Raw genomic sequence first — 25,091 nt, 5'->3', positions numbered from 1 at the left:
ATACACACATACACACACACACACAAAATGTCATTTCATCTTTTTGTAAAACATTTTGATAAATGATCATATTTAGTTTATATAATGTGTATAATATAAAATAAATTGTGCGCATGTATGTATGTATGTATGTATATATATATATATATATATATATATATATATATATGTATATATATATATATATATATATATATATATATATATATATATATATATATATATATATATTATCTTAAAATATTTATATTTATATTTATATAATATTTATATAATTAAAATTAATAAAATATTATTATATAATACTTTTTTATCATTTATATAATAAAAATGTTTATATAAATTAATAGTTATAAAAATGATTATATATTATTAATATATATAAACTATATATAACATAGTTCCACTCACGACTTTCCTTCAGAGATCATGCTTTCTAATATTCAATTAGCAACTATTGTGTTATGCTATTATTGTAGGTACTTTTTGTAAATATTCTGAACAAAAATGTTTTATATATAATTTAATATATAAAGTGAAGATAAAAGACCAGTAGTGAAATTCTAACAACTCTCATACTGTTCTTTAGGTATGGTTTTGATTTTAATTTAACACCAACTGAATATTTTCACACGGAATTGCATTTTGCAATTTCATTTAGGATAAAATGATGATTCAAGTGCGTCTTTCCCCTTGCAGGTGGTGACAGACGTTGGCGTTCACTTGCAGAAGCTCTCCATCAATAACGAAGGGACCAAACTGATGGTTCTGAACAGTCTGAAGAAGATGGTGAACCTGACGGAGATGGAGCTGGTGCGCTGTGATCTGGAGAGGATCCCACACTCCATATTCAGCCTGCACAATCTACAGGTAAACTTAGTCCTCCTTGATGTAGTTTCACAAAACCTGTGCATATAATTAGATACTATGGAATAGTATCTTAAGGCGAGACACTACAGGTGAATAGGGTAACATTTTTAACTAGCAGATATCACCATGAGACTTTCCCAGGTGATTACCTACATTAAGATGAGAAAAAAATGTATTACAAGTTTTCTGTAATTTAATGTTTAAATATGCAAATTAGGGATTATCTAATTAAATATGTGCTAATTTGCATATATTTAAAAAAACGAAATCTGAGTATTGGATAAAGCCAGGTTCAGAATTATTTTTCATTGTGTTCACTTATTAGATGGGGAAAAAATTACAGAGGGATTTATGGATATTTACTTTTGTTATCCTGTAAATCAGAATATACTGTCAATAGCCTTAAAATGATTTTCAACATATTTTTTGGAATAAAATGTTATATAAATCAGGCTAGGAATAATATATTTACAAATCCCTTTGTAAATGTCTTCATAATATAACTAGGTACAAGACTGGAGAGTTTGATGTATATGGTGCTACTGAAGTGGAGATTTCGGACTTGGAGAATGAGAGAAAAGTCATTTTGAGAAAAAGGGCTTTAAAGATTTATATCAGCCAATGAGATTGTGCATTTAGAGTTAAAGTTTAGAGGAAAAGCTCTGCAAAAGTCCCTCCAGCGGGAGTTATTCTCTAAATCATTGTCACTGTTTCTGAACTCCCTGAAATGCCTCCATTGTAGTCTTGAATTTTCTTTTGGGAATGAACACGTCGCAATATTCCTCATTTGAATAATCCTTGCCCAAGGCATACGCAGAATAAAGGGGCCTGGTTGAGTTAGTAGTGTGTTGAAACTCGTAGTTATGGTTAACGGGCGGGACATTTCCCAAACACGCTCGAAGCGCTTGACCAATCACAACACACTGCTCCAGCTGACCAATCAGAGCACAGTGTGCTTTTCAGAAGGAGGGGCTTCATAGAGACAGGTACTAAACAGAGTGTTACTGACAGACTGGGAAGAGAGGAGCTGCAACAATGGTTTTGTGGTCCAGGGTCACATATTTGTCAGTCACATGGGTCAATTTTCTTTCAAATTGAGATTTATACATCATATGAAAGCTGAATAAATAAGCTTTCCAATGATGTATGGTTTGTTATGATAGGACAATATTTGGTCGAGATACAACTATTGAAAATCTGGAATCTGAAGGTGCAAAAAAATGGAAACATTCCTTTAAAGTTCTACATTTGTGTTCGCGATTGTGCTGCATTCACTCACAAAAATAAACTTTTATATATTTACGGTAGGACATTTACTAAATATCTTCATGGAACTTGATCTTTACTTAATATCCTAATGATTTTTGGCATAAAAGAAAAATCTATAATTTTGACCCATACAATGTATTGTTGGCTATTGCCACAAATATACCCGTGCGACTTGTTACTGGTTTTGTGATCCAGGGTCACATATGAGAAAAATAAGGTGTTTTTTTGAACATTCAAGCATGAAATCTTATTCCATAGAGCCCAAAAACGAAATCAAGAGGGCATAATATGGCCTCTTTAAACCTGCTGCATTATATAAATGTTGTACATTTCCTAAATTTGGCTGCTTACCACAGGAATTTCCCCTTGGGCTCACTTACTCTGATGTGCACTTCATTACTTCTGTCTGTAGGAAATTGATCTGAAGGACAACAACTTGAAGACCATCGAGGAGATCATCAGCTTCCAGCATCTCCACAGACTGGTGTGCCTCAAACTCTGGTACAACCAAATCGCCTACATCCCCATCCAGATCGGCACCCTCACCAACCTGGAGCGACTCTACCTGAACCGGAACAAGATCGAGAAGATTCCCGCTCAGCTGTTCTTCTGCAGAAAGCTGCGATACCTGGACCTCAGCCACAACAACCTGACCAGCATCCCTCCAGACATCGGATTCCTACAGAACATGCAGTACTTTGCGGTGACGGCGAACAGAGTGAGTAAATGTGCAGACTTGCATGTGCACGTCACCTCATGTTCCTGAGAGATGGTGTTATCTGAGTTTGAGTCTGTAACACCACAGAGAAACATGGACTCACCGTCTTGTATCTGCCTTTCTCACACTCCCCGTAACGCAAAATATGGGAGTTACTTCCGTTAAACTGTAAACAATCAGCAAAAGGTTGACTCTGTGAACGCAATAATAAGTATTTTCAAAAACTGTGTACATTATTCTACCCACCCTTCAACCATCGAACATTAAAAGGGAAATTTAAAAGTGTGAAAGCATTAACAAGTCACTACAACAGACCATGAATAGCCCCGTGATTATTTCCGCAGCAATATTAAGGACGTGTTAATTATCACGGTAGTAATATATGTCTGTATTATGTAACATATGTTGCCTTAATCAAAAATGTTCATTAACTGGAACATTTGTGATTCCCGTCAATTTGACAGACCATAAATATAAATATTGCTTTAGAAACATTCCAGTAAACCGTGATAATAGTATCGGCTGATATATGTCCATTTTTGATGTTATTGTTATCAGCCCGATAAGAAAATTTGGCCGATATGTTAAAGCCGATAAATAATGGATTATTTCCTTCAGCTGAGAGACTTTAGATGCACACTTGTTCACCATGTTGGTTTTGAATTGCTTGAAATATGATTGGAATCACTTCAAAAAAGGAAAATACAGTTTAGTGCAACAAGTTTGTCATAGGCTGCATACAGTTATGAGAACATCATTATAATTGTGTGCTTTCGGACTCAAATTTTGGAAAATTTAGTTTTTGTAATCAGGCTCTCAAAAATTATATAAAAATTTGGATTTAGATTTATCTGCCAATATATCGGTATCGGCCAAAATGTTCATATAGGTGCATCCCTAGGGATTAGAGGTGAAAAGTACAATTGCCTGCCCGTGAGATGCAATTACATTGCAAGCATCCGTGTGAAAACAAACCCTGGAAAGAGACGTGAGGATTTGGGGAGAAAAACAAGATTCTCAGTGCATTCCAGGGAATCATTCTAGGGATATATTGTGAATTAAGGCGAGAGAGGAGACCACAATATGTTGTCCTTTTTCATATCGTTACAGTGGAATACAAAAAAAAGAAGAAAATAATCAGTAATAAAAGAAAGCAGCGACTGAAAAGTATGGAAGCTTGATTCCGCCACAGAATAAAACATTTTAATTGTGATAATTGTGAGTTTTCATCTCACAATTCTGACATTTTTTCTTGCAATTGTGAGTTTATATCATGCAAATCTGACATCTTTTTTTCTCAGAATTGTGATATAAACTTTGCAATTGTGAGTTATAGTCCAATTCTACAGAAAAAGTTTTAACATGCAATTGCGACTTTATATCATGCAATTCTGACTTTGTATCTCCCACTTGCGTGATATAAAATCGTAATTGCGAGTAATGTGAGAAAAAAGTTAGAAATGTGAGATAAAAAGTCGCAATTACCTTTTTTATTTTTTGTTCTGTGGCGGAAACAAGCTTCCATAGAAAAGAGCTCTTGCCATATATTTAGGGCTGTAGTCAAGACCACCTTTGTCGAGTCCAAGTCAAGACCGAGTCCAAAGAGGTTCGAGTCCGAGTCAAGACCGAGTCCAGGACAGGAAAAAAAAAGCAGTCTGCTAAAAAAATATAGGCTAGCCTATAGAAATTAAATCATGTAATAATGAAATAATGAATAATTTTAATTTTATTTAAAATAATTGACTAATTCAAAGAACAACAAAAAAATAATAATTATATAGGCCTAAAGGAGCACACACATTCGTTTCGACTGTCTGATCAGCCTTACATTCTGTTCCTGTCAATCATACACGCGATGTCAACCAATTAAACTGCATGAGGGAGGGCCGAGCCAACTCACACACACACACACACACACACACACACTAGAGATGCGGGTAAACCGCGGATCGGGCGGATGACGTGACGAAAAATAATATTTTAGCCTACCACTCGTGGAATAGGCAAAGAAAGAAAGGTAAGAAAAAAAGTCGGAAAACTTTGCCCATTAATTAGATGTGCAAGGCAAGCAGGCTAGTTTTCAGGGTGTTATGGACAATTAAAAATGTGAATATTCACGTTGCACTAGCGGTGGACTTTCAGCGAGTTTATTTAAACATTTATTTTTTATAGAGCCGTTTATGAGTCAAAAGAGCCGGCTCTTTCATTGAGCTGAGTGAAACGAACCGGCTCACGAAAAAGAGCCGAAATGCCCATAGTTATTAGGTGGCCAGTGTTTCACTTTCCCTCCAATAATATTTTGTTTTAATATCGCGGCGACGTATGTGTGATTACTGGGAACATAATAAAGACACCTGGACTCGGTCGAGACCAAAAGCCATATTTGGCAAGACCAGTGGCCGAGACCGAGACAAGTCCGAGTCCGAGACAAGTCCGAGACCATAGAAAAGCGGTCTCGAGTCCAAGACCGGACTTGAGTACTACAGCCCTAGCTGCTACATATATTACAGATATGCTTAATATGCCACGTCACATTACAATTCCAAGCACTACATTCTTCTTCTGACGCCTAAGGAAACTTAAGAGCTCATTCAGTCAAACTGACGGATAAGGATTATTTTACAGCGCAACCGTATAATTTGAAATGATTCATTTCAGTTTTTTTCAGCGGAAGTTTCCCAAACTGGAATTGCCTACAATAATTCAAAAGTAGGTTTGTCAGTAAAAAAGTGGATAACCAATTTTATTTGTTTAAAAAAAAACATATAATTTGTTTTATTCAGCAAGGATGCAAGAAACTGATTAAAAGTGTAAGGGTGGATTTCCTGCAGGGTTCAGGCTGCAAGACTGCCGAATGACTAAAGAAACGTTGTCAGCAAGATGGTAGAAAACTGTACATTTCTTGTCTATTACCACCCACTGCTACTTATACCACAGTTACAAAAGCTTAATATGTGGGAGAGCGTTTCTATAGAGAGTGACAATATTGTATTGCAATAGGTAGCACTTCAAAGTCAATAGCAAATTAAAACTAGTTAGCACATTTTTTGTAATTGAAAAGGTTTAATGACAATATATGGTTATGGTTACACTTAAAATAGTTACAAAATAGATGTATGAGATGATAATAACTTATACCATTAATTGTACCCAGCATATATGTAAAATGTTACCAGAGAGAGAGAGAGAAGGTTTAGAAAAGAGGGGAGAGAAACACCCAAGAATCAAAAAAGCCAGAGCATCAAAGAGACAGAGCAACAGTTACAATCTTCTTTTATCCTTTCCCTGACCATGTGACTAAAACCCAAATGTGAGACATTCAAGCTGACCAATCAGATAATTACAACTTCCCCCTTTGTACTAAAGGTGTGACGATTCATCGACCCCCTATCAGCCTTTAGGGACTCCAAATGGTCCTTGTGGAAAGAGGGGGTGGAAAACAGTAAAGCAAATGTCTTTGTTCATTTCAAATATCTTGGATTATTTTCAATCCTACAAAAGTGACAGTAAAGACATTTATAGTTTTACAAAAGATTCTATTTCAATTAAATTCTATTCTTTTCAGCAAAGAATCCTGGAAAAATATGTAGCATATTAGAATGATTTCTGAAGGATCATGTGACACTGAAGACTGGAGTAATGATGCTGAAAATACAGCTTTGATCACAGGAATAAATTACATAATATACATGAATAGTACATTTTCCTGGTCTTATTGTGAATGATTCCTCAGTCCAAGTTATTTTAAAGAAAATTATTTTATATTTTCACTAGCTTGCTCACACCTGACTTCACTTTTTGGCTGATGTCACCTAGGCAGCGCAGACTTATTGTCCATGAGCAAAATAGCTGTTTAGTCATTGTTGTAGGTAACACATTTCTCAAATCATTACAGTATGAAACGCAGTAATTTCAGGCCAGTTAACGTTAATTAAATGAAAATTATGGCAATCATAGCAAATATCTTTGAGATTTGTAAAATAAAGAAAGCATGACGGGAATCCACTCGCAGTGCCAGTGAGAATATATCCGAGAGGCAACACCCTCGAAGTGCATGTTGCGCATACGTCAAACGCCCCGCTGAGCTTTCTCTAGGGTGTAAGCGGCATTAGACGGCGCCGTTGTTTTATTGAATCTGGATTCTTTGGATGCGAGTCAGATAATTCAAAGGAGGTAAACGGGGAATGTACAGACATAAAGTCCAGCAACATTATTATGCAGCAACACAAAACCTGTCTCTCTCTCTCATGTGTTTTGAGTTTGACGTGCACTTGTGGTTGTTTTTAGTAATGGGCGTATTTGAGAGAGTGTGTGTGGCATGTTTCTGAAAATAGCGGGTTTATGGGACCTCCTGTCGAGGAGTGTGAACACCAGGGTTATTATAGTACACTAAAACCATAAAAACAATCTTGTTACTTAAAATAAACATTAACAAAAATAAAAATATTTTTATATATATTATATATAATATTATATATAATATTATATATATATATATATATATATATATATATATATATATATATATATACACACATACATACATACATGCATACATACATACATACATACACACACACACACACACACACACACACACACACACACACACACACACACGTGTATGTATGTGTATATTTATGTGTGTATATGTGTGTATATATATATATATATATATATATATATATAGATATATATATATATATATATATATATATATATATACACACACACACACACACACACAGACACAGACACACACACACACACACACACACACACACACACACATATGTATGTATATGTATATAGACAAGACCCTTTGGTCTATGACCTAATGGAAAATATTATTCAAAATATTAATAAAAACTACAGTAGTATCTCAATACTACTAAGACACACACACACACACACACACACACACACACACACACACACACACACACACTTCCCGGTTCCTTCATTTGCTCATTATTATCTAAATGAGTTGTGTAATTTGTTATTTGCTGAGAATCAAGGTGGAGCATAACTAGATGCATATGTTTGCTTTTTTTAGTGTGCGTGCGTGTGTGTGTGTGCGTGTGTGTGTGCGCCAAAATTAGCAGCTTACTCAGGAGATAATTGGTTTTCCTGTGTATAATGTTTTCAGGGTCTCCGCCCTGCCGAGCAAGTGGCTTTAAATGGGGCATGTTGTTTATTACAGATAGATTATATTACACAGCTCTCTGGCATCCTTGATTCTGATTGGTCAGTCGTGGCATTCTGCAGTCAATTATTGTAGCCGTTAAACTGGATAACTGACTGTTTTGTTGAACAAATGATTCCCTGCATAGCTGTGCTGGTTTCGGGTTTCTCATATCAATCCAATCAGCTGGTCATTATCACGAAATGAACCCTAACCAAGACACCAGATAACACTACTGTGACCTACTACAGTATCCGTTATGAACTCAACAAAACACACCGATTTAATAATGGTAAATGAGACATAAAATAGCTGAAATCATATTTAGTCCTTCTGACAAAAATAACTAAATGGCTTATGGTGTGTTAGCTATTGAAAAGGCTGGAATAAAAAAAAAAAAATGTGTGTAATTAATAACAGTTAACAATTAATCGATTTAAATTATAGGCCTACTAAAATAGCACTGCTACAAACAAATGCAGCAGACCTGTTTATTTTATTTATTTAAAATCACGTTTTAAAACCCAATCGCAATTTTTCAGGTAAACTACATATTTTTCAGTGCAAATAGAAAAATGTAATGGGTGTAAATGATCATGTTCTTAAAAAACACTTGTATGTTTTGCATAACGAGAATATTTTCTGCTGTTTTTAATAAATATAATTTACAATAAAGTGTTGGTAACACTTTACAATGTTTCATCTGTTAACATTAGTTAATTAAATGAACTAACAATAAGCAATATATTTTTTGTTATTCTCAGTTAATGAAAATGTATTTTAAAATTTTAGTAAACGTAGATATTAATATTAAAGGGATAGTTCACCCTAAAATGAAAATTAAGTCATCCTTTACCTGCCCTCCTGTTCTAATGCCGTATCCTGTTTTTATTTTTTGGACCACAAAAAGAGAAAAGCGTTCGTGCTTGTGAATAGCGACCAGCATCAAGCTTTAAAAAAGATGCAAAAGTATCACAGAATGATCTCATCTGTCACATGTCATATATTCGAAGTGTTCTGGGGGTATACAGTATCTCACGAAAGTGAGTACACCCCTCACATTTCAGCAACATATGTACTATACACATATACAGTATATATACAGTATATATGAAGAGTTCAGATGCAAAAGCCTCTAAGTGCCATCTGAAATTTTCTTCTGGAATGATCATTTTTATCAAGCTTGTATATTTAAGTTCAATAATTTCACTTAAATGGCAATGAAAATTACCTATTAATTGTCATTTAAGTGAAATTACTTAACTTAAATATACAAATATAAAAATTATCATTCTAGAAGGCTTTTGCATCTGAACTCTTCATATAGTAAAGAGAGAGTTTGGTGAAAAACAAACTGAAATTGAATGTATTATTTAACAAAATTCTTGACCTCAGCCGTTGGTCTTCTGCGCGTTCATGAGACTCTACCAGCGCCGCAGTTCACTCCGACTCGCCCAGAAAAAAACACACAAGTTATGAGAAATCAAGATTAGCAAAAACAAGACATGAAATGCATCCCATGTACCAATGGCCGGGGTCAAGTATTTAGTTAAATAATACATTAAATAGCAGTTAGTTTTTCACCAAACCCTCTCATATCCCCTCAGAACACTTGGAATAAACGGCACGTCACATGAGAGATCATTCTGTGAAACTTTTGCATATGTTTTTTTAAAGCTTGATACTGGTCACTGTTCACTGCCATTATCTGGACGTTTTTTATTTTTATTTCTCCTTTTGTGGTCCAAAAAAGAAAGAAAGGCATACGGCATTACAACAACACCAGGGTGGGTAAATTATGACTTAATTTTAATTTTAGGGTGAACTATCTCTTTAACTTACATTTTGTAGAAGTATTCATGTTAACTAACAAATAAACCTTTTGTAAAGGTTTACCGAAATGTTTAGGTCTTATTTGTGGTCATCAGATTCCAATTTACACGCTCATCAAAGAGAATCGCGCCTTTAATCGTGTCTTTTTTTCCCCCGATTCAGATCGAGACGTTGCCGCCCGAGTTGTTCCAGTGTAAGAAGCTGCGGACGCTGAATCTGGGAAATAACTGCCTTACGGTGTTGCCGTCGCGTTTCGGAGAGTTAACGGGCCTGACGCAGCTGGAGCTCCGCGGGAACCGGCTGGAGGGGTTACCGGTGGAGCTCTCCGAATGTCGACTTCTCAAGCGTTCCGGCCTGATCGTGGAGGAAGATCTCTTCAACACTTTACCACCGGAAGTCAAGGAGCAGCTGTGGAGAGCCGATAAAGAACAAGCCTGAGTGAGACGGATGAAAGAGAAGAAACTCTTAATGTGGTCATTCTGCTTTCCTTTCATTCTTTTAATGATTTTTAATTCATTTTATTTGGGCGAAAAAGCATTTGTTTCTCGTCCGTAATATGAAGGGAAGTTGTGGACAGGGTGCCATCTGTCACACATATACACTGATCCACTCATACACAAACACACGTTTTGCAAGGTCAAGTCATTCACGTGCTGCCCCCTACAGGCACGGAGGGGCATGCATATAGGTGACAGCAAGAGCAACATGGTGAACATGTGGGTGCGAGTGCCTGTTAAAGCAGTGGCTTTATGGGAATGCATAGATATAACAAGCAATATGTGGTTTGTGCATTATTTACTTAGCGGCTGCATCCAATCAGGGAAGGGTCGACTGTTTATGAATGTGCCAGCTGAGTTATCAAATATGTAATTGTACATTTTAAACCTCTGCAAGCTAATACCCACAGAAATAAATGCCAAAAAGGTCATATACAAAATCTACTACATACAGTTGTAATTAAAAAAATTCAACCTCCATTGCTAATCAGGTTTGTTGGCAAAATCGACAGACTTTCAGCTTTTTGCAATGAACAAATCAAGCAAAAGTAAGTGAAATAGCAGAAGCTATTAAAAGTTGCATTTTCAGTTGAATTTGGGGAAACCATTTTAAACATTTGTTATGTTGTACTATTTTTTTTGTTTGTTTGATTTGCTCATTGCACACAGATAAAAGTCTATAAATTCTACCAATAAACCTGATTTGCAATGGGGGTTGAATAATTTTGATTGCAGCTGTATATATGCTTTTAAAGACTTTTAAAGATGAATATGATGCCAGAAACTCTTTGAAAATGTCTTGCTAAAAATCTTACACTCCACAGACTACGCAAAGATATAGAAGCGGCGAACTCAAACACTCTGATGACAAACTAAATGATCTTGGACTGACTCAAGTTTGGATCAGGTGAGATGCACGTTGACTCGAAGGGAATGATGACGTCATGACGACTGTTGTTGTAGCAACGTTCCCACACTATTATGGCCTTAACTCTCTGAGCTGAATGCTGGAGGTCATCTCCAAGAAAAAGTGTACATTTTACGTTTGTAAGTTTTATAATTTTACAAAAAAATATAAGAGAAAGAACAAAAAGAAACAGAACAGAAAGACAATTGTGCAAATTGTTCACATGTTTGCAAGTACAAAAATCCTATGCGTTAATGAATTGTTTTTATATGTACATGTACATGTTCATATGATTTTATTTTATGATTTTTATTTGAACTTTTCCTTTTTTGTTGGAAAGATTGCCTAATGTACACAGTTATGGCGTTAAACAAAACCAAGTAAAAATTTCTGATATACATTCAAATGTGTTTTCATATGTTTCTTAAGTCTCACACACACACACACACACACACACACACACACACACACGGGTCATTCTCAGGAAATTGTGCCGTCGGTGTCTGAACATTTTATTTGTCACTTTTTAAGCAGCTGCAAAAAAAACAACAATAGTTTGTTACTAAGACCTACATTATTAGTTACTAACCCTAAAGCACTACATTATTTCACAGAAAGTTTTGAATTCAATTTGTATAGATAATATTAGTTAGTATAGTTTAACTGTGTCCTATAATAAATCACAGATTATAATTGAAACATTCTACACATTCTTTTCACATTCTGTATTCTATACATTCACACATATATACAGTGTGTGTGTATATATATATATATATATATATATATATATATATATATATATACTGTATATATGTGTGAATGTATAGAATACAGAATGTGAAAAGAATGTTTTCAAATAGATTTATAAATATGCAGAACTTAAATGTAATGGTTATTGTTTCCATGCAAATTTGCTGATATTCTGATGAAGAATTAAATAGTTTTATTTATACAATTTATATTGCATTACACATGAAATGATGTCAAATTTATGGAAGCTTGTTTCCCCAGCAGAATAAAATTAAAATTAAAAAAGGTAATTGAAACTTTTTACCTCACAATTCTGACTTTTTCACGGCTGTTGCTGGAAGCCAGTGATTATAGTTAATAAAGTTTTATATTTGTCTTACAAAATGTGCTTTTGGAGCTTCAAAAACTCTGGCACTATTCAATGCCATTACAAAGCTGGGAAGAGCCAGGATATTATTTAATATAACTACGATTGTGTTCGGCTGAAAGAAGAAAGCCATATACACCTAGGATGGCTCGAGGGTGAGTACATTATGGGATCATTTTCATTTTTGATTGAACTATTCCTTTAAGATCCTTCAAGCATGTGAAGTCATGGCCACATGTGGCATTGTTGCCTGAGAATGAGCCACAGACCGACACCTACACACACATTCTTTAATGCCACACCTCTCCACACACACACAAACACTGAACACAGGCTCTCTGTTTCTGTGAGTGGTAGAGGTGAGTAAAGTCGCCACATGAGAGCTCCCATTCATCCACTTCTCTCTCTTTCTGTCAGTGAAGTCAGCTGACCGTCCAAATGACAGCCAGTTCAAACAAAACATAAACTTTCTTAGGTTTGTATGCACTTTGACATTGACTGAAACGGTCTGTAAGTCAATGTTGCACAGCCATCACAAACTTGCAATGGCAAGAAGGTGTTAATGGAGAACTGATATCCCATGAATTGGAAAGCATTCTGTCTAGATCTCGATCAAATCTCTGCTAGAATTTAGTATTCGTCGGATATGAGCAGTTGTCCACTTTTTTTCCATCTGATTTGAGATTAAACTGGTGTTTCTGTTAATTGACGCAAACGCCTAAACTGCTAGGTTATCTCTTCAAGCTTTCGCTTCCTCCTTATCCTCAGTGGTCAAGCAGACTCTACAAAAACTAGAGAGCTGAGAAATTAAAGGGAAATTGTGGAAGTCACTTGTGTCCATCGACTGTTTGGTTACCCATATTCTTCAAAATATCTTATTTTGTGTTCAGCAGAAGAAAGTTCAGCAACTTGAGGGGTGAGTAAATTATGACAGAATTTTCATTTTTGGGCGAACTGTCCCTTTAAGGAGAACCGTGTGTTGACAGCCTGTGTGACACTGGCGCCCCCTGCAGGTGAAGAGGTCAAACGCACACAAAAAAACACAAAATTACGACTTCATTTCTAAATGTAGACCCTACTTCTAAATTCTCCCTCGGTCTAAAATATAGTCGTTATTCAGAAAAAATTAAAAGTACTAGATGGAAATATTATCAATGAATAATGACGGTTAATTTACTGTATACTGTATTTACTGGAATTTACTTTATTTATTAATTGCTTTTGTGATCCCTTTTAAATGGTTGTTGTATGGAAAAGAGCTGTATGAACTTTCATCAGAAGTATAGTGAATAGATAGACATTTTATAATTGAGGTGAATATCGCTTTAAATCAAAACATGCAAGGTTTAAAAGGGACCGGTTACTCAAAAAATAAGACATCTTTATCATTTACTCACCCTCATGTTATTACAAACATGTGTGACCTTTAAGAGAAGATGTTTTTTTTTTTTTTACGTGAGCGTTTTTTTCCCACATACCATTGTTTTTCTCCCAAAAAAAGTTTTTTAAACATTTTATTATTATTAAATGCAACAAGAACAAGATGTACATTATTAACAACATTAGCTGCCAGAGAAAAAGTTACATAAGTTTTAGTGCTTTTAAAACATAACATGTTCAGTGCTTTTTGTTTTTAGGTTTATGTATATTGCAATTATTTTCCCAGATACAACCACAGAATAAAGAAAGTCGTTCAGGTGAATTTTTTTGTTTTTTGTTTAACTATTCCTTTAAATACCAGCTGAAAACATGCAAATAAAATAATGCATTTCAGAAATGGAGTTTGCACAGTATTAGTTCGTTAATATATCTTATAATGCACTGAAAATAACTAAATCTGTCACACCATTCACTTGAAGGGTGAATCTTAGAAAAACTAACATTAGTCAACATAATTAATGACTGGCTCATACACATAGATGATAAAGGGTTAACTTTTAAGTGAATTGAGAAATTGACAAAGCTTGTATCTCTTTTGTGAAGTCTTCTGAACACTATCCAATTCATGCAATCGTGCACGTAATGATCTGCCAAACAAACTGATTTCCATCCTTCACAGGACAGAATATGACCTGCTGTGTTCACCCTTTACCTGGAATTTGGAGGTATATGTTTACCTTTTAGGTTCACTTGAACCCTCAGCGACTCAAGTTATCCATGCACATTTGACTTTCTGGCAGTGCAGTGAAAGAGTTACTGTTCAAAATCCAATTATTGCATAACCATGGCTACAGTTTAATCGTATTTGACATGGTGCAACCACGTGGCTGTTTAGAGAGAGAGAGAGAGAGAGATTTGGATGAGGCAGTCGTTTTAGCCCTCTTCTCAGACTGTCCTCCTCAGCATGGATGTTTTGACACAACAAGACGTGCAAAAGGTAAGAAATTGCCTCTAAATTGCTATAACAACAATACGCCACATATTGTCCTATTGTCTTTGTTATGTGCATGTTAATCAGAAAAGCACTTTTACGAGTCTTAAGATTTTCCTTGCTAATAGATGACAATGTTTTGCATCTTTATATTAAAAGTTGTCATAGGTCAGTGCCTCGTGCATGCGTGCAAAACATGCACAAAAGAAATAAAAATCTCGAGAAAGCATGTGTGGAATAATTGAAGTTGAATCTGTTGCGCAATTCGCTAGAAAAACAGGACTAGCAACCTGGATTGTGCCATCATGAAAGAGCAGCGTGAAATGGGCGTGGCTTTAAGTGATCATTTACATATTTTAACTCTTCAGTTCTGTGTGATTTTCAGTTTAACGGCTGCGTATTATTATTATTATTAGTAGTACAGTATACAGTTTTATTATTATTGCCCTGAGCGTAGACGTATGTGTCATGTGACATCTGTTACTTTTCTCATTGCTGTCGAAGATAGACCAATCACAGTCGTAGTTGTAGAGATCGATGAGACAGATTTCTATTTCCGTGTCTGGAATAATTGGAATTAACATTTAAACGGTTTCACTTATTAGTGTCCAGGGCCCGGTTTCCCAAAGCGTTCTTATCTCTAAGTAGTTCTTAACCTATTCCTTAACCTCTCTCTTAACCTTATGGGACGGTTCCCGAAACGTTCGTACGCTAAGTATATCTTTTGTAAGTCACACTTTCGTAAGGTTGGTCTGGACCACTCTTAGCTTTACCTTATCACTGTTGCAGGTCTATATGAATATAATTCTGAAGTTTTAATACACCCAGACAGTATTAAATTAGGCTAATTCAAGTGTTTTCATGCAAAGAATAAAATTGTCATTACACTGATTGTTGTTAGATTTTTAATTATATTATTATACAATATTATTAATTTAATTAAAACGCTCTTTTAAAGGCCAGTGAAAGCATAGGCTACTGTCAGTTAAGTCCTATTCGGACGCTAATATTGTTTCTCATGGGCTCGTCAGGTAATTTAAACATTTACAGGGGTAAGTCGGTGATTTTAGTGCCGTCCGAATCCATAATATCAGTGTTTTTCTCACCCAACCCGCGTAAAAATCCCTGGCCAAATTAGTACCTTCTGTTTTTTGACAAACAGGTCGTGTGGTAATTTAATTGCCGTCTGAATCCACATCTCTGAGTTTAAACGGTTTAAATCCTTTTTGATCACTGCCGAGCACCGTACGCAAGATGTAAACTTTTATTACTGAAATGCTGGAAAGTATTTACAAGAACAATATTTCATCGCAGCTCCACCTCAGCGAACAGAAATGGGAAAGAGAAGAAGGCACGTACATTTTTGAAAAGGTCATTGTGGCAGCAATATATGTTACAATTTTAAAATATGTAGGCTAGGCTATTATAGGCTATTATAGTTTGGATTATTTTTTATAATATCCAATAATCATAATAAATTGCAATTTCAACTATTTCTGAAGTGCTTCATTTATAAAGATCACCGCTTTCTCACATAAACAGCCCCTGCACGAGAGAATAATTGATTGTCGAGCCATCGATATCAAACAATTCAGCACCATCGCCACGGACAGCGCCGGGTAACGTCGCACGTAAGAAGGTATATCTTAAGCAGCTTCCTAAGGTATGGTTCGGGGAACACACTTAGGAACATAAACACCTTTGGTAAGATATATCTTTCGAGCTCTCTTAGCGCGCTAAGAGTGAGCGTTATCGGGAAACCGGGCCCAGATCATTTCAAAATCATCCTGAGATTTGTGATGGATTTTTAATAGATAAGATAGCAAACTATCTTTTATACTAACCATGATTCTAACAATTCTAACATATAAACCTTACATCCCCTTTTAGGTCTAACAGTCTGTTTTTTGTCTATTTGTGTTATGGAAAATTCTCAAGTGCTGACCATGACAAAATCAAAAATATACTGTCTGTCTGTATTATGTTATGATACATTGAGTAATCAACTGAGCTCAAAACACATTTAAAAGTAAGAATAAAAAAGGAAAAGTGAAGAAAAATCACCTGTAAAGTGCTCCCACTTTGAGTTGTTATTAGCTAGTACAAGAATGGTAATACCATGGTATTTTGAAATATAATACCATGATACAAAATGAATGTACTAATATTCCATTGTATTTACATGGTACAAAAGAATACCATACATTACCATAGTAAGCTATATGTACAAAAAGGAACTTTTTGCTACTTTTTTTTGGTGATATCAGGAAGAGCAAATGTTGTCTTTGTCCTAATTGGGTATATATAATTTGCATGTGTAGACTGAATATGTTTCTGTACTGTTTTCACTCTGTAGTACCAGGATGAGGGCTATCTGGTGCTGGACGGGCTTCTGTCCCCAGAGGAATGTGATGCTTTACGGGAACGAATGAGTGAGATTGTTGACCGGATGGACGTTCCTGAACACTGCAGGATACATTTCTCCACTGACCACGACGAGCAGCTGAAAACACAGGTAAACAGCATCATCATCATTGCCTCATCATCATTGTGCATTTACAGTAGTGTCATTATCAACGTTCTTCTACGCATTACTTTCCACATGCAACCAAATATTCCTGGGTAAAGATGCAGGTAAGACTACTGACTGCAGGTAAATGTAGTTGCCTGTATTAGTTAAAAATGCTGTTATACTACCAACCATGCTGGAAAAAAGTCCCATGTAAATCCATGTACATTTAGAAGCGGTCAAATCAGTCAAATCAGTCATATTTTGTGTTTGTCCAGGGAAATGCAGACTATTTCATCACAAGTGGAGACAAGATCCGTTTCTTCTTTGAGAAAGGCGTGTTTGATGATAAAGGTTTGTTGTGCTGAGATGTAAATAAAAACTCCCAGGAAATTCATCCCATAATGAAACTGTTGTGTTTTCAGGAGAGTTCATTGTGCCAAGAGAACATTCCTTGAATAAAATCGGACATGGTGGGTATTTAAGAAAATGATATTTAAACGCCATATTTAAGACATTCATATTTAAACGATGAAATAAAATTATTTTGCCCCTTATGTATTTGTGTTTTATCCTTCCTACAGCTCTCCACGCTTATGAGCCGCTGTTTAAAGCAGTCACCCACTCACCAAAAGTTCAAGTAATGACCAAACTCCCATGTAAACGAATGTAAATTGTGGTCTTCATATAAAAGCTCATTTGTTTTAATTGGAAGATTTATGAGACACTTTAGGACCTAAAACCTCTTTTAAAGTATTAATAAATACTATAAAAGTATATAAATAATACTGAAATAACACTGACCCAGACTAATTTGGTTTCAAACTGAGACTAGCAATCCACTGTTTAACCAAAAAACCATGATCATGCCAAATATACCTCACTCTTTTCATTATGCCAATTTTCAGTCATAATGTGTGTGTGTGTGTTGCTTCTTATCTGCAGAACCTGGGTAAGAAACTCAGCTTGATAAATCCAGTTATTCTGCAGAGTATGTACATCTTTAAGGTACAGTTAATACATGATGGCTTATAAATTATGCTTACATTCATTGTAAGGGTAATATTTTCATTACTCGCCTCTTCTGTGTCTGTTCTGTAAACAGCAACCAGGGATTGGTGGAGAAGGTAAGACCCGCCTACATCTTTAACCAATGAGAAAGCAATACAAAAACACTTTTTTGACCTTTGACCCTTGACTTCAGTGACACCTCACCAGGACGCCACCTTCCTTTACACGCAGCCTCTGGGAAGGGTGATGGGCTTGTGGATCGCTCTGGAAGACGCTACACTCGAGAACGGCTGTCTGTGGTTCATACCGGGATCACACAGTGGTAATTTCAAACGCATGAAGCAGATTTGTGGCATTTTACGTCATTTGGGCATGCATGCTAATGGAGTGAAGCTTTGTTTTGCACAAATGTGTGTATTTAAAATGAGTTTCCTGTGCATGAAAGATGGGATTACCAGGCGAATGGTGCGGACACCTAAAGGCACGTTTCCTCTGACTGATTTCATTGGCCGAGAGAAGAATTATGAGGACAATCTCTTCGTTCCCGCTCCTGTTAAAAAAGGTGAGTTATTGAAACTGTTAATTCCATTGGAAATAAATTACAACACCATACAGTAAACATATACAGTATATACACTACTGTTCAAAAGTTTGATGTTGTTTTTTTAAAACATTTTTTAAATAAGTCTCTTCTGCTCACCAAGACTTCATTTATTTGATCAAAAATGCAGGAAAAACAGTAATATTGTGAAATATTACACTTTAAAACTAGAAAGAAAACTTTGTCAAACTTGACAAAGCCTTGTCTGAAAGTTTGACATTTTGATATGCTTCCTAGCATGTTTTATCATGCTGGCATGTGTCTATCATTGTTTTACATTTTGCTAACATGTTTGTAACAGATTTGAATACATTGTTAGCATGAATTAGCATTTTACTAGCATGTTTTAACACATTGCTAGCATGTTTTAGCATGTTGTTTGCATGATTTAGCACATTGCTAACATGTTTTAGCACGTTTGCTAGAGTTAATTAGCATATTGCTAGCATGTTTTAGCATGTTGCTAGCATATTTCTGCATATTGCTAACATGATTTAACATGTTAACATGATTTATCACAAAGCTATTAGGAATTAGCATGCTGGTAGCATGTTGCTGACATGATTTAACACATTGATAGTTTGAATTGGCACATTTGCTAACATGTTTTAGCATGTTGCTAGCATATTTCTGCATATTGCTAACATGATTTAACATGTTAACCTGATTTATCACAAAGCTATTAGGAATTAGCATGTTGGTAGCATGTTGCTGACATGATTTGACACATTAGGCGCGTTTCCATTACAGATTTGCGCAAAACTTTTGTGATTTAAAAAAAAAATGTTGACAAAAAACGATTGCAAAATGACGGCGTTTCCATTAACTGATGTTATGCGACTAAAACTTCATTTTTCCTCTCGCGATAAGTAAAATCATTCCAAAAACCATGGCAATGGACGTTGGTAGGTTTATGTACTATATCCCAGTCACTGCACTAGCCATTATTATTAATCGAAGGAGATGATGTATGTGTGTTTTCCAAGCATTAATGGTAAGGAATGACCCTTATTATACTTGAGAGCGGCTCATATGAGCTGTTTCTGGGTGTTTCTCACTCATTTCTGCTTCAAGGTCTTGATTGTGGCATTTATTTGAGGTTTAGAATCCATTATTCCTGTAATTCTTCTGTCTTTTATGAATTTAATAAAGAGCTCTGTCTCGTATTCTGTCCAAACACACCGCGTCATCTACGTCAGGTGACCTGTAAATGTGCAAAAACTGTTTCCATTGCAGTTTTGCGAAATATTTATTTTTCGAATTGCCTGAAAAACCACCTCATGTGAGCGTAAAAACTTTTTTGCGATAAATGGGAGTTTTTGCGAAATTGACGTGTTTCCATTGGGCGTATTTTCAATTTGCAATTTCAATTTGCGCAATTTTAAGGGTAATGAAAAGCAGCTATTGATAGTTTGAATTGACAAATTTGCTAGCATGTTTTAACACTTTGCTAGCATTACTTACCACATTGGTAGCATATTGCTAGCATGATTAACACATTGTTAACATGTTTTGCATGTTCTTAACATGATTGAGCACATTGCTAGCATGATTTAGCTAGCACATTGTTTACATGTTTTAACACATTGCTAGCATTAATTAGCATGCTGCTAGAATGTTTTAGCATGTTAGTAGCATGATTTAACACGTTGCTAGCATGATTAGCACATTGCTAGCATTATTTAGCTCACGGCTAACATGTTTTAACACGTTGTTAGAATGAATTATCATGTTGCTAGCATGTTTTAACATGTTGTCCCAGGACAGTCACAGAGCTGCCAACTTTTGAGTTTAGCTTGGAGTGAGATTTTTTTGGGGGGGGTTGGGGGGGTATGTAAAAACAAATATTGCATCACAATAAGTGTAATTGTGATTGTCAAAACATTTGGTAACTAAATAGAATTTTATGAAGTTTAGTGACAACATGTTACAATGTTTACATTGTACAATGACTGGTAGGATACAGTTTTTATTATTGCTTGACAAAAATTTCAATATTTCAATTCCATTCTTGTGATTTGATTCCGATTTTGATTCAATATTGACTAATCTGGATACGTTTATTTTAAATTTTATTTAAAAAAATAATCTCACCTAATGCTGTAAACATAGAGGGCCCAATCTGCTGGTATTATTAAAGGTTAAAAATAACAAATTAAATTAAATATAATGCAGTTTTTGTTATAATAACAATTATTTACTGACATAAGTAAAAATATAATAAATATGTAATATAGTGCTCAGCAAAATCTCCTCTCTAGCTATTTTTTCTATTCAACATGCTATGGTCATTAAATGGCTTTCCTGAGGTAAATGTAACGTTATGTGACATAATTGTTCTCCTGCTGTTATATTGACCTCTTTCAGTGGTTGAAAAACACTAATTGGTCAATATTATGTATACTCTTGGTAAGTTGTACTGCATCTTTAAATAAAAAAGTAACAGATGATCGGTTCACGTGCACTTGAACTGAGGCGCTCAGCGATCTGTCACGTCACATTTACAAGCGCCAAACGTATTTTTTAATGTACGTTAAAATGTAATTTATTCCTGTGATCAAAGCTGAATTTTCAGCATCATTACTCCAGTCTTCAGCATCACATGATCCTTCAGAAATCATTCTAATATCCCGATTTGCTGCTAAAGAAACATTTCTGATTATTATCAATGTTGAAAACAGTTGTGCTGCTTCGTATTTTTGTGGAAACGGTGATACATTTTATTCAGGACTCTGATGAATAGAAAGCTCAAAAGAACAGCATTTATTCAAAATAGAAATCTTATGTAAACTTATAAATGTCTTTACTGTGACTTCTGATCAATTTAATGTGTCCCTGCTGAATATAGGGATTACATTACAAATCCAACTTTTGAACAGTAGTGTATTAAAGTATAAATATTTTGGTACTGTAGGTGGAGCAGTTCTGATTCACGGGGAGGTGGTCCACCGCAGCGCTGCGAACACATCTGATGTCTCACGCCACGTTTACACTTTCCACATTATGGAGTCCCAAAACACCATTTGGAGTCCTGAGAACTGGTAAGAGCAGTGCATGCTGGGTAATGCAGGCCGTAGAGAGACGAGTTCTAGTTCTCAGGGCTTTTGTGTTGTTCTCTCTCAGGCTGCAGCCGACAGAAGAGCTGCCCTTCCCTTCCCTCTACACCTGAACAACACACACACAACAGGCCTGATGACACTTGATGACGTCTGAGATATCAGGAGCTTTTTTAATGCCAGGATAACAATAAACCCTTTAAATACATTATTCCTGTATGAAATTTTGTAAATGGACCAAAAAATGTCTTTCTTACCATAAAATATGAATCATTCTGTATATTTTACCTACAGCCACGACAAGTGTTAATAAAAGGCTAGTTTTTGTTAACCGAAGAGTCTTTATCATTTGTGATCTGACTTCAAAGCTTGTTATTTTAGTAAATGAGAAACATTTAACTTTATTAGAAATAAAGTTTATTTCCTTTAACGCAGCATTATCTGTGTACCCAACAAAATCAATACAATATAGAAAAGGTATGAATGTTTGATCATATGAATCATCTGGTTTTCCAGACCAAGAACATAGCATGACAAAACTGCAGTTCTCATGACAGGAAAATCTGAAAAATCATATTTATAGTCATTGGTGATGAAAAAGATTTAAAACAAACTTCAATAAAGATTAAACTAAAAGTTCAACTATTGCAACAAAAGTATAGTTTTAAAAAAGTCACTGTTTCATGCTGGGTCACGTCTTTTGACGCAAAGTAATTAACTGAACTAAACAATTTTCTTCTGTAAATATACACAAACCATTAAAATGATAATTTACAAAATAACAATCTTTGTCAAATCCCAATGTCAAAAAGTAGTATGACCATAACGTAACACATTTTATTACAATGTCCAGGTAGTTTAAAAACAAGTTTACACTTGAATGTCATGCAAATGTCCACAGATGCAGAGTGTCTGTTATAAATGTCCCAGAATGCACTGCAAACTGAACCGGTGACTGATGCTTCAACCACAGTTCCCATGACAACTGTCAACGTAACACGCTCAACACAAAACGCCAATCACAACGTAAAAGGCCTCAGTCAAATATCATGAATAAATTAAGGTTTAAACATATATAATTTACAAAATGCTTGAATTCTGCAATAAAGACATCGCATACATGCTTTTACAGGACAGTGACCTGTACATTAATATCTACTGCCTCCTACATGCAGACAGACCACTGATAGCACTGAACCATTGACAATACAAAACACTTTTTAAGGCAATAAAGCTGTGCTACCAGTCATTCGTATTGCATTGGACATAAAGGCAGGTTTCCTATTCATAGCATCAAAATAATATTCGAGTATTTTTGTCCAGGGTTATACAATAATAGAAAAACAAGGGCGTTCTTCAGTGGCTCAAGTGATGCATATATGCTCTGTAATAAAGGATACATTACATTTTTGATAAACGGGTGAATCTGATGAAACGTCGAAAATGTGGCATAAAAAAAAAAAAAAAAAAAGAAGATCTATATCCAAAACAAAGAAAATTATATTTGGCTGAAATTAAATAAAGCTTATTTTAAGAACCATATATATAAATATGTATATATTTGTGTGTGTGTGTGTGTGTGTGTGTGTGTGTGTCTATATATATATATATATATATATATATATATATATATATATATATATATATATAAGCAGTCAAATTGATTAATCGCATCAAACATAAATGTTTGTGTTATTATGTGTTTGTATATATTAAATGTGTAGGTGTATATATACACTGTATTTATATATATATATATATATATATATATATATATATACACACACATGCATACACATATATAAACACAAACGTTTGTGTTAGATGCGATTAATCGATAAATGACAGATATACATATATATATATATGAAGAGTTCCATCAAGTGCCATCTGAAATTTTCTTCTAGGATGATCATTTTTATCAAGCTCGTTTATTTAAGTTCAGTAATTTCACTTAAATGGCAATTAATAGGTAATTTTCATTGCCATTTAAGTGAAATTACTGAACTTAAATATACGACCTTCATAAAAATGATTATTCTAGAAGAAAATTTCAGATGGCACTTAGAGGCTTTTGCATCTGAACTCTTCATATATATATATATATATATATATATATATATATATATACACACACATACATAGACAGTATATATATATATATGACATAATATAATGGCATAAGTACATTTCCACAACTGCATCATGTAAATAAAAACTAATTCTAATTAGTATTAAAATATATTATTGTATATTTTATTAAATATTATTGAAATGGTCTAGTATGTTTACAACATGGCAGTATTTGTTATACAAAAATTATACAAACAGATAATAGCAATGAGAATTTAATGTTCGTAATTATCAGGTAATGTCACGAAATTCATATGGTTCAAAAAATAGGCATATTTCATGCAAAATATATTTTTTCTTTTTGATTTTCAGTTAAATTACATCTAATTTGTACAGCACTTTTTATGATACGTGTTGGAAAGCAACTTTATAGAAAATAGAAAAATATAGTTTTCATGAGATTCACCTAAATAAAATAACCAAAATGTAGAAATTGTGCCCTTATTTCAGTGTTGTTTGTCAGCGAGTGCAGACATTGTTAAAGGGCGTTACATTTTCCTTTTCTTTCTTTAATAATGTGCAACTCAATCCCTGTCATTTATACTTGAGTGGCAGACGCAGGATTTGAGAGAATGAAATATTAACAGCAACTCAAGACATCAGAGCTTTATAGGTAAAATAAACCTTCAAAACAACAAAATGATCGCATGTAAACCTTAAAAAATTAAAACGCACAATTATTACAGTTATTTCTGCACAACTAGCAGCACCAAAATGTGTTTTCAAACCATGGTTATTAATATAGTTTTGTAACTAGTTTTGTTACTTGTAATAAAATTATGTTAACTGAAATGAATATAAAGTATAAAAAACTTATTTTATTTCAGAGAGTTGCCAAATCTTCATTTAGTTTATCTTGATGTGCCACAATAACAAAATGAAGACTGAAATAAAAAATATTAATAAAATAAATATAAAATATTAGTTAAAAAAAAAGAACAAAATGAAAAAACTTGAACTAAAATTAAAATGGTATATATATATATAAGTGCAATTCCATTTGGTGCAACT

At 34.6% G+C, this 25,091-nt stretch overlaps 2 protein-coding genes across 2 annotated transcripts in view; both read left to right on the top strand.

Annotated features, from left to right (window-relative positions):
• The window catches only part of lrrc8aa (leucine rich repeat containing 8 VRAC subunit Aa), a 34,634-nt gene extending 22,949 nt beyond the window's left edge, over nucleotides 1–11,685 (top strand). The window contains exons 5-7 of the mRNA XM_084137216.1: nucleotides 700–870; nucleotides 2,552–2,857; nucleotides 10,038–11,685. Of these exons, the coding sequence (XP_083993342.1) occupies nucleotides 700–870; nucleotides 2,552–2,857; nucleotides 10,038–10,313 (753 nt within the window). The 3' untranslated portion in view covers nucleotides 10,314–11,685. The remainder of the gene's footprint in view (nucleotides 1–699; nucleotides 871–2,551; nucleotides 2,858–10,037) is intronic.
• Nucleotides 11,686–14,388: 2,703 nt separating this feature from the next.
• On the top strand, nucleotides 14,389–22,278 carry phyhd1 (phytanoyl-CoA dioxygenase domain containing 1). Its single transcript, XM_084136337.1, has 11 exons — nucleotides 14,389–14,776; nucleotides 17,127–17,285; nucleotides 17,558–17,633; nucleotides 17,705–17,752; nucleotides 17,864–17,919; nucleotides 18,225–18,287; nucleotides 18,385–18,406; nucleotides 18,484–18,612; nucleotides 18,736–18,852; nucleotides 21,806–21,932; nucleotides 22,015–22,278. The coding sequence occupies exons 1-11, from the start codon at nucleotides 14,744–14,746 to the stop codon at nucleotides 22,058–22,060; spliced, it is 876 nt and encodes a 291-aa protein (XP_083992463.1). The 5' UTR covers nucleotides 14,389–14,743; the 3' UTR covers nucleotides 22,061–22,278.
• The last annotated feature ends 2,813 nt before the right edge of the window (nucleotides 22,279–25,091 follow it).

Source organism: Abramis brama (genome assembly GCF_963993115.1).
Source record: "Abramis brama genome assembly, chromosome: 15".
Classification (NCBI taxonomy): domain Eukaryota; kingdom Metazoa; phylum Chordata; class Actinopteri; order Cypriniformes; family Leuciscidae; genus Abramis; species Abramis brama.
Note: the sequence above shows the minus strand (reverse complement) of the source record. Positions and strands in the feature narration are given on the sequence as shown.

Excerpts from the sequence above, each read along its gene's own strand:
- phyhd1 (XM_084136337.1), top strand. The coding sequence starts at position 14,744 with ATGGATGTTTTGACACAACAAGACGTGCAAAAG. Across the intron at positions 18,613-18,735 it reads CATACCGGGATCACACAGTG|ATGGGATTACCAGGCGAATG; the intron begins GTAATTTCAAAC and ends TGTGCATGAAAG. Across the intron at positions 18,853-21,805 it reads TCCCGCTCCTGTTAAAAAAG|GTGGAGCAGTTCTGATTCAC; the intron begins GTGAGTTATTGA and ends TTGGTACTGTAG.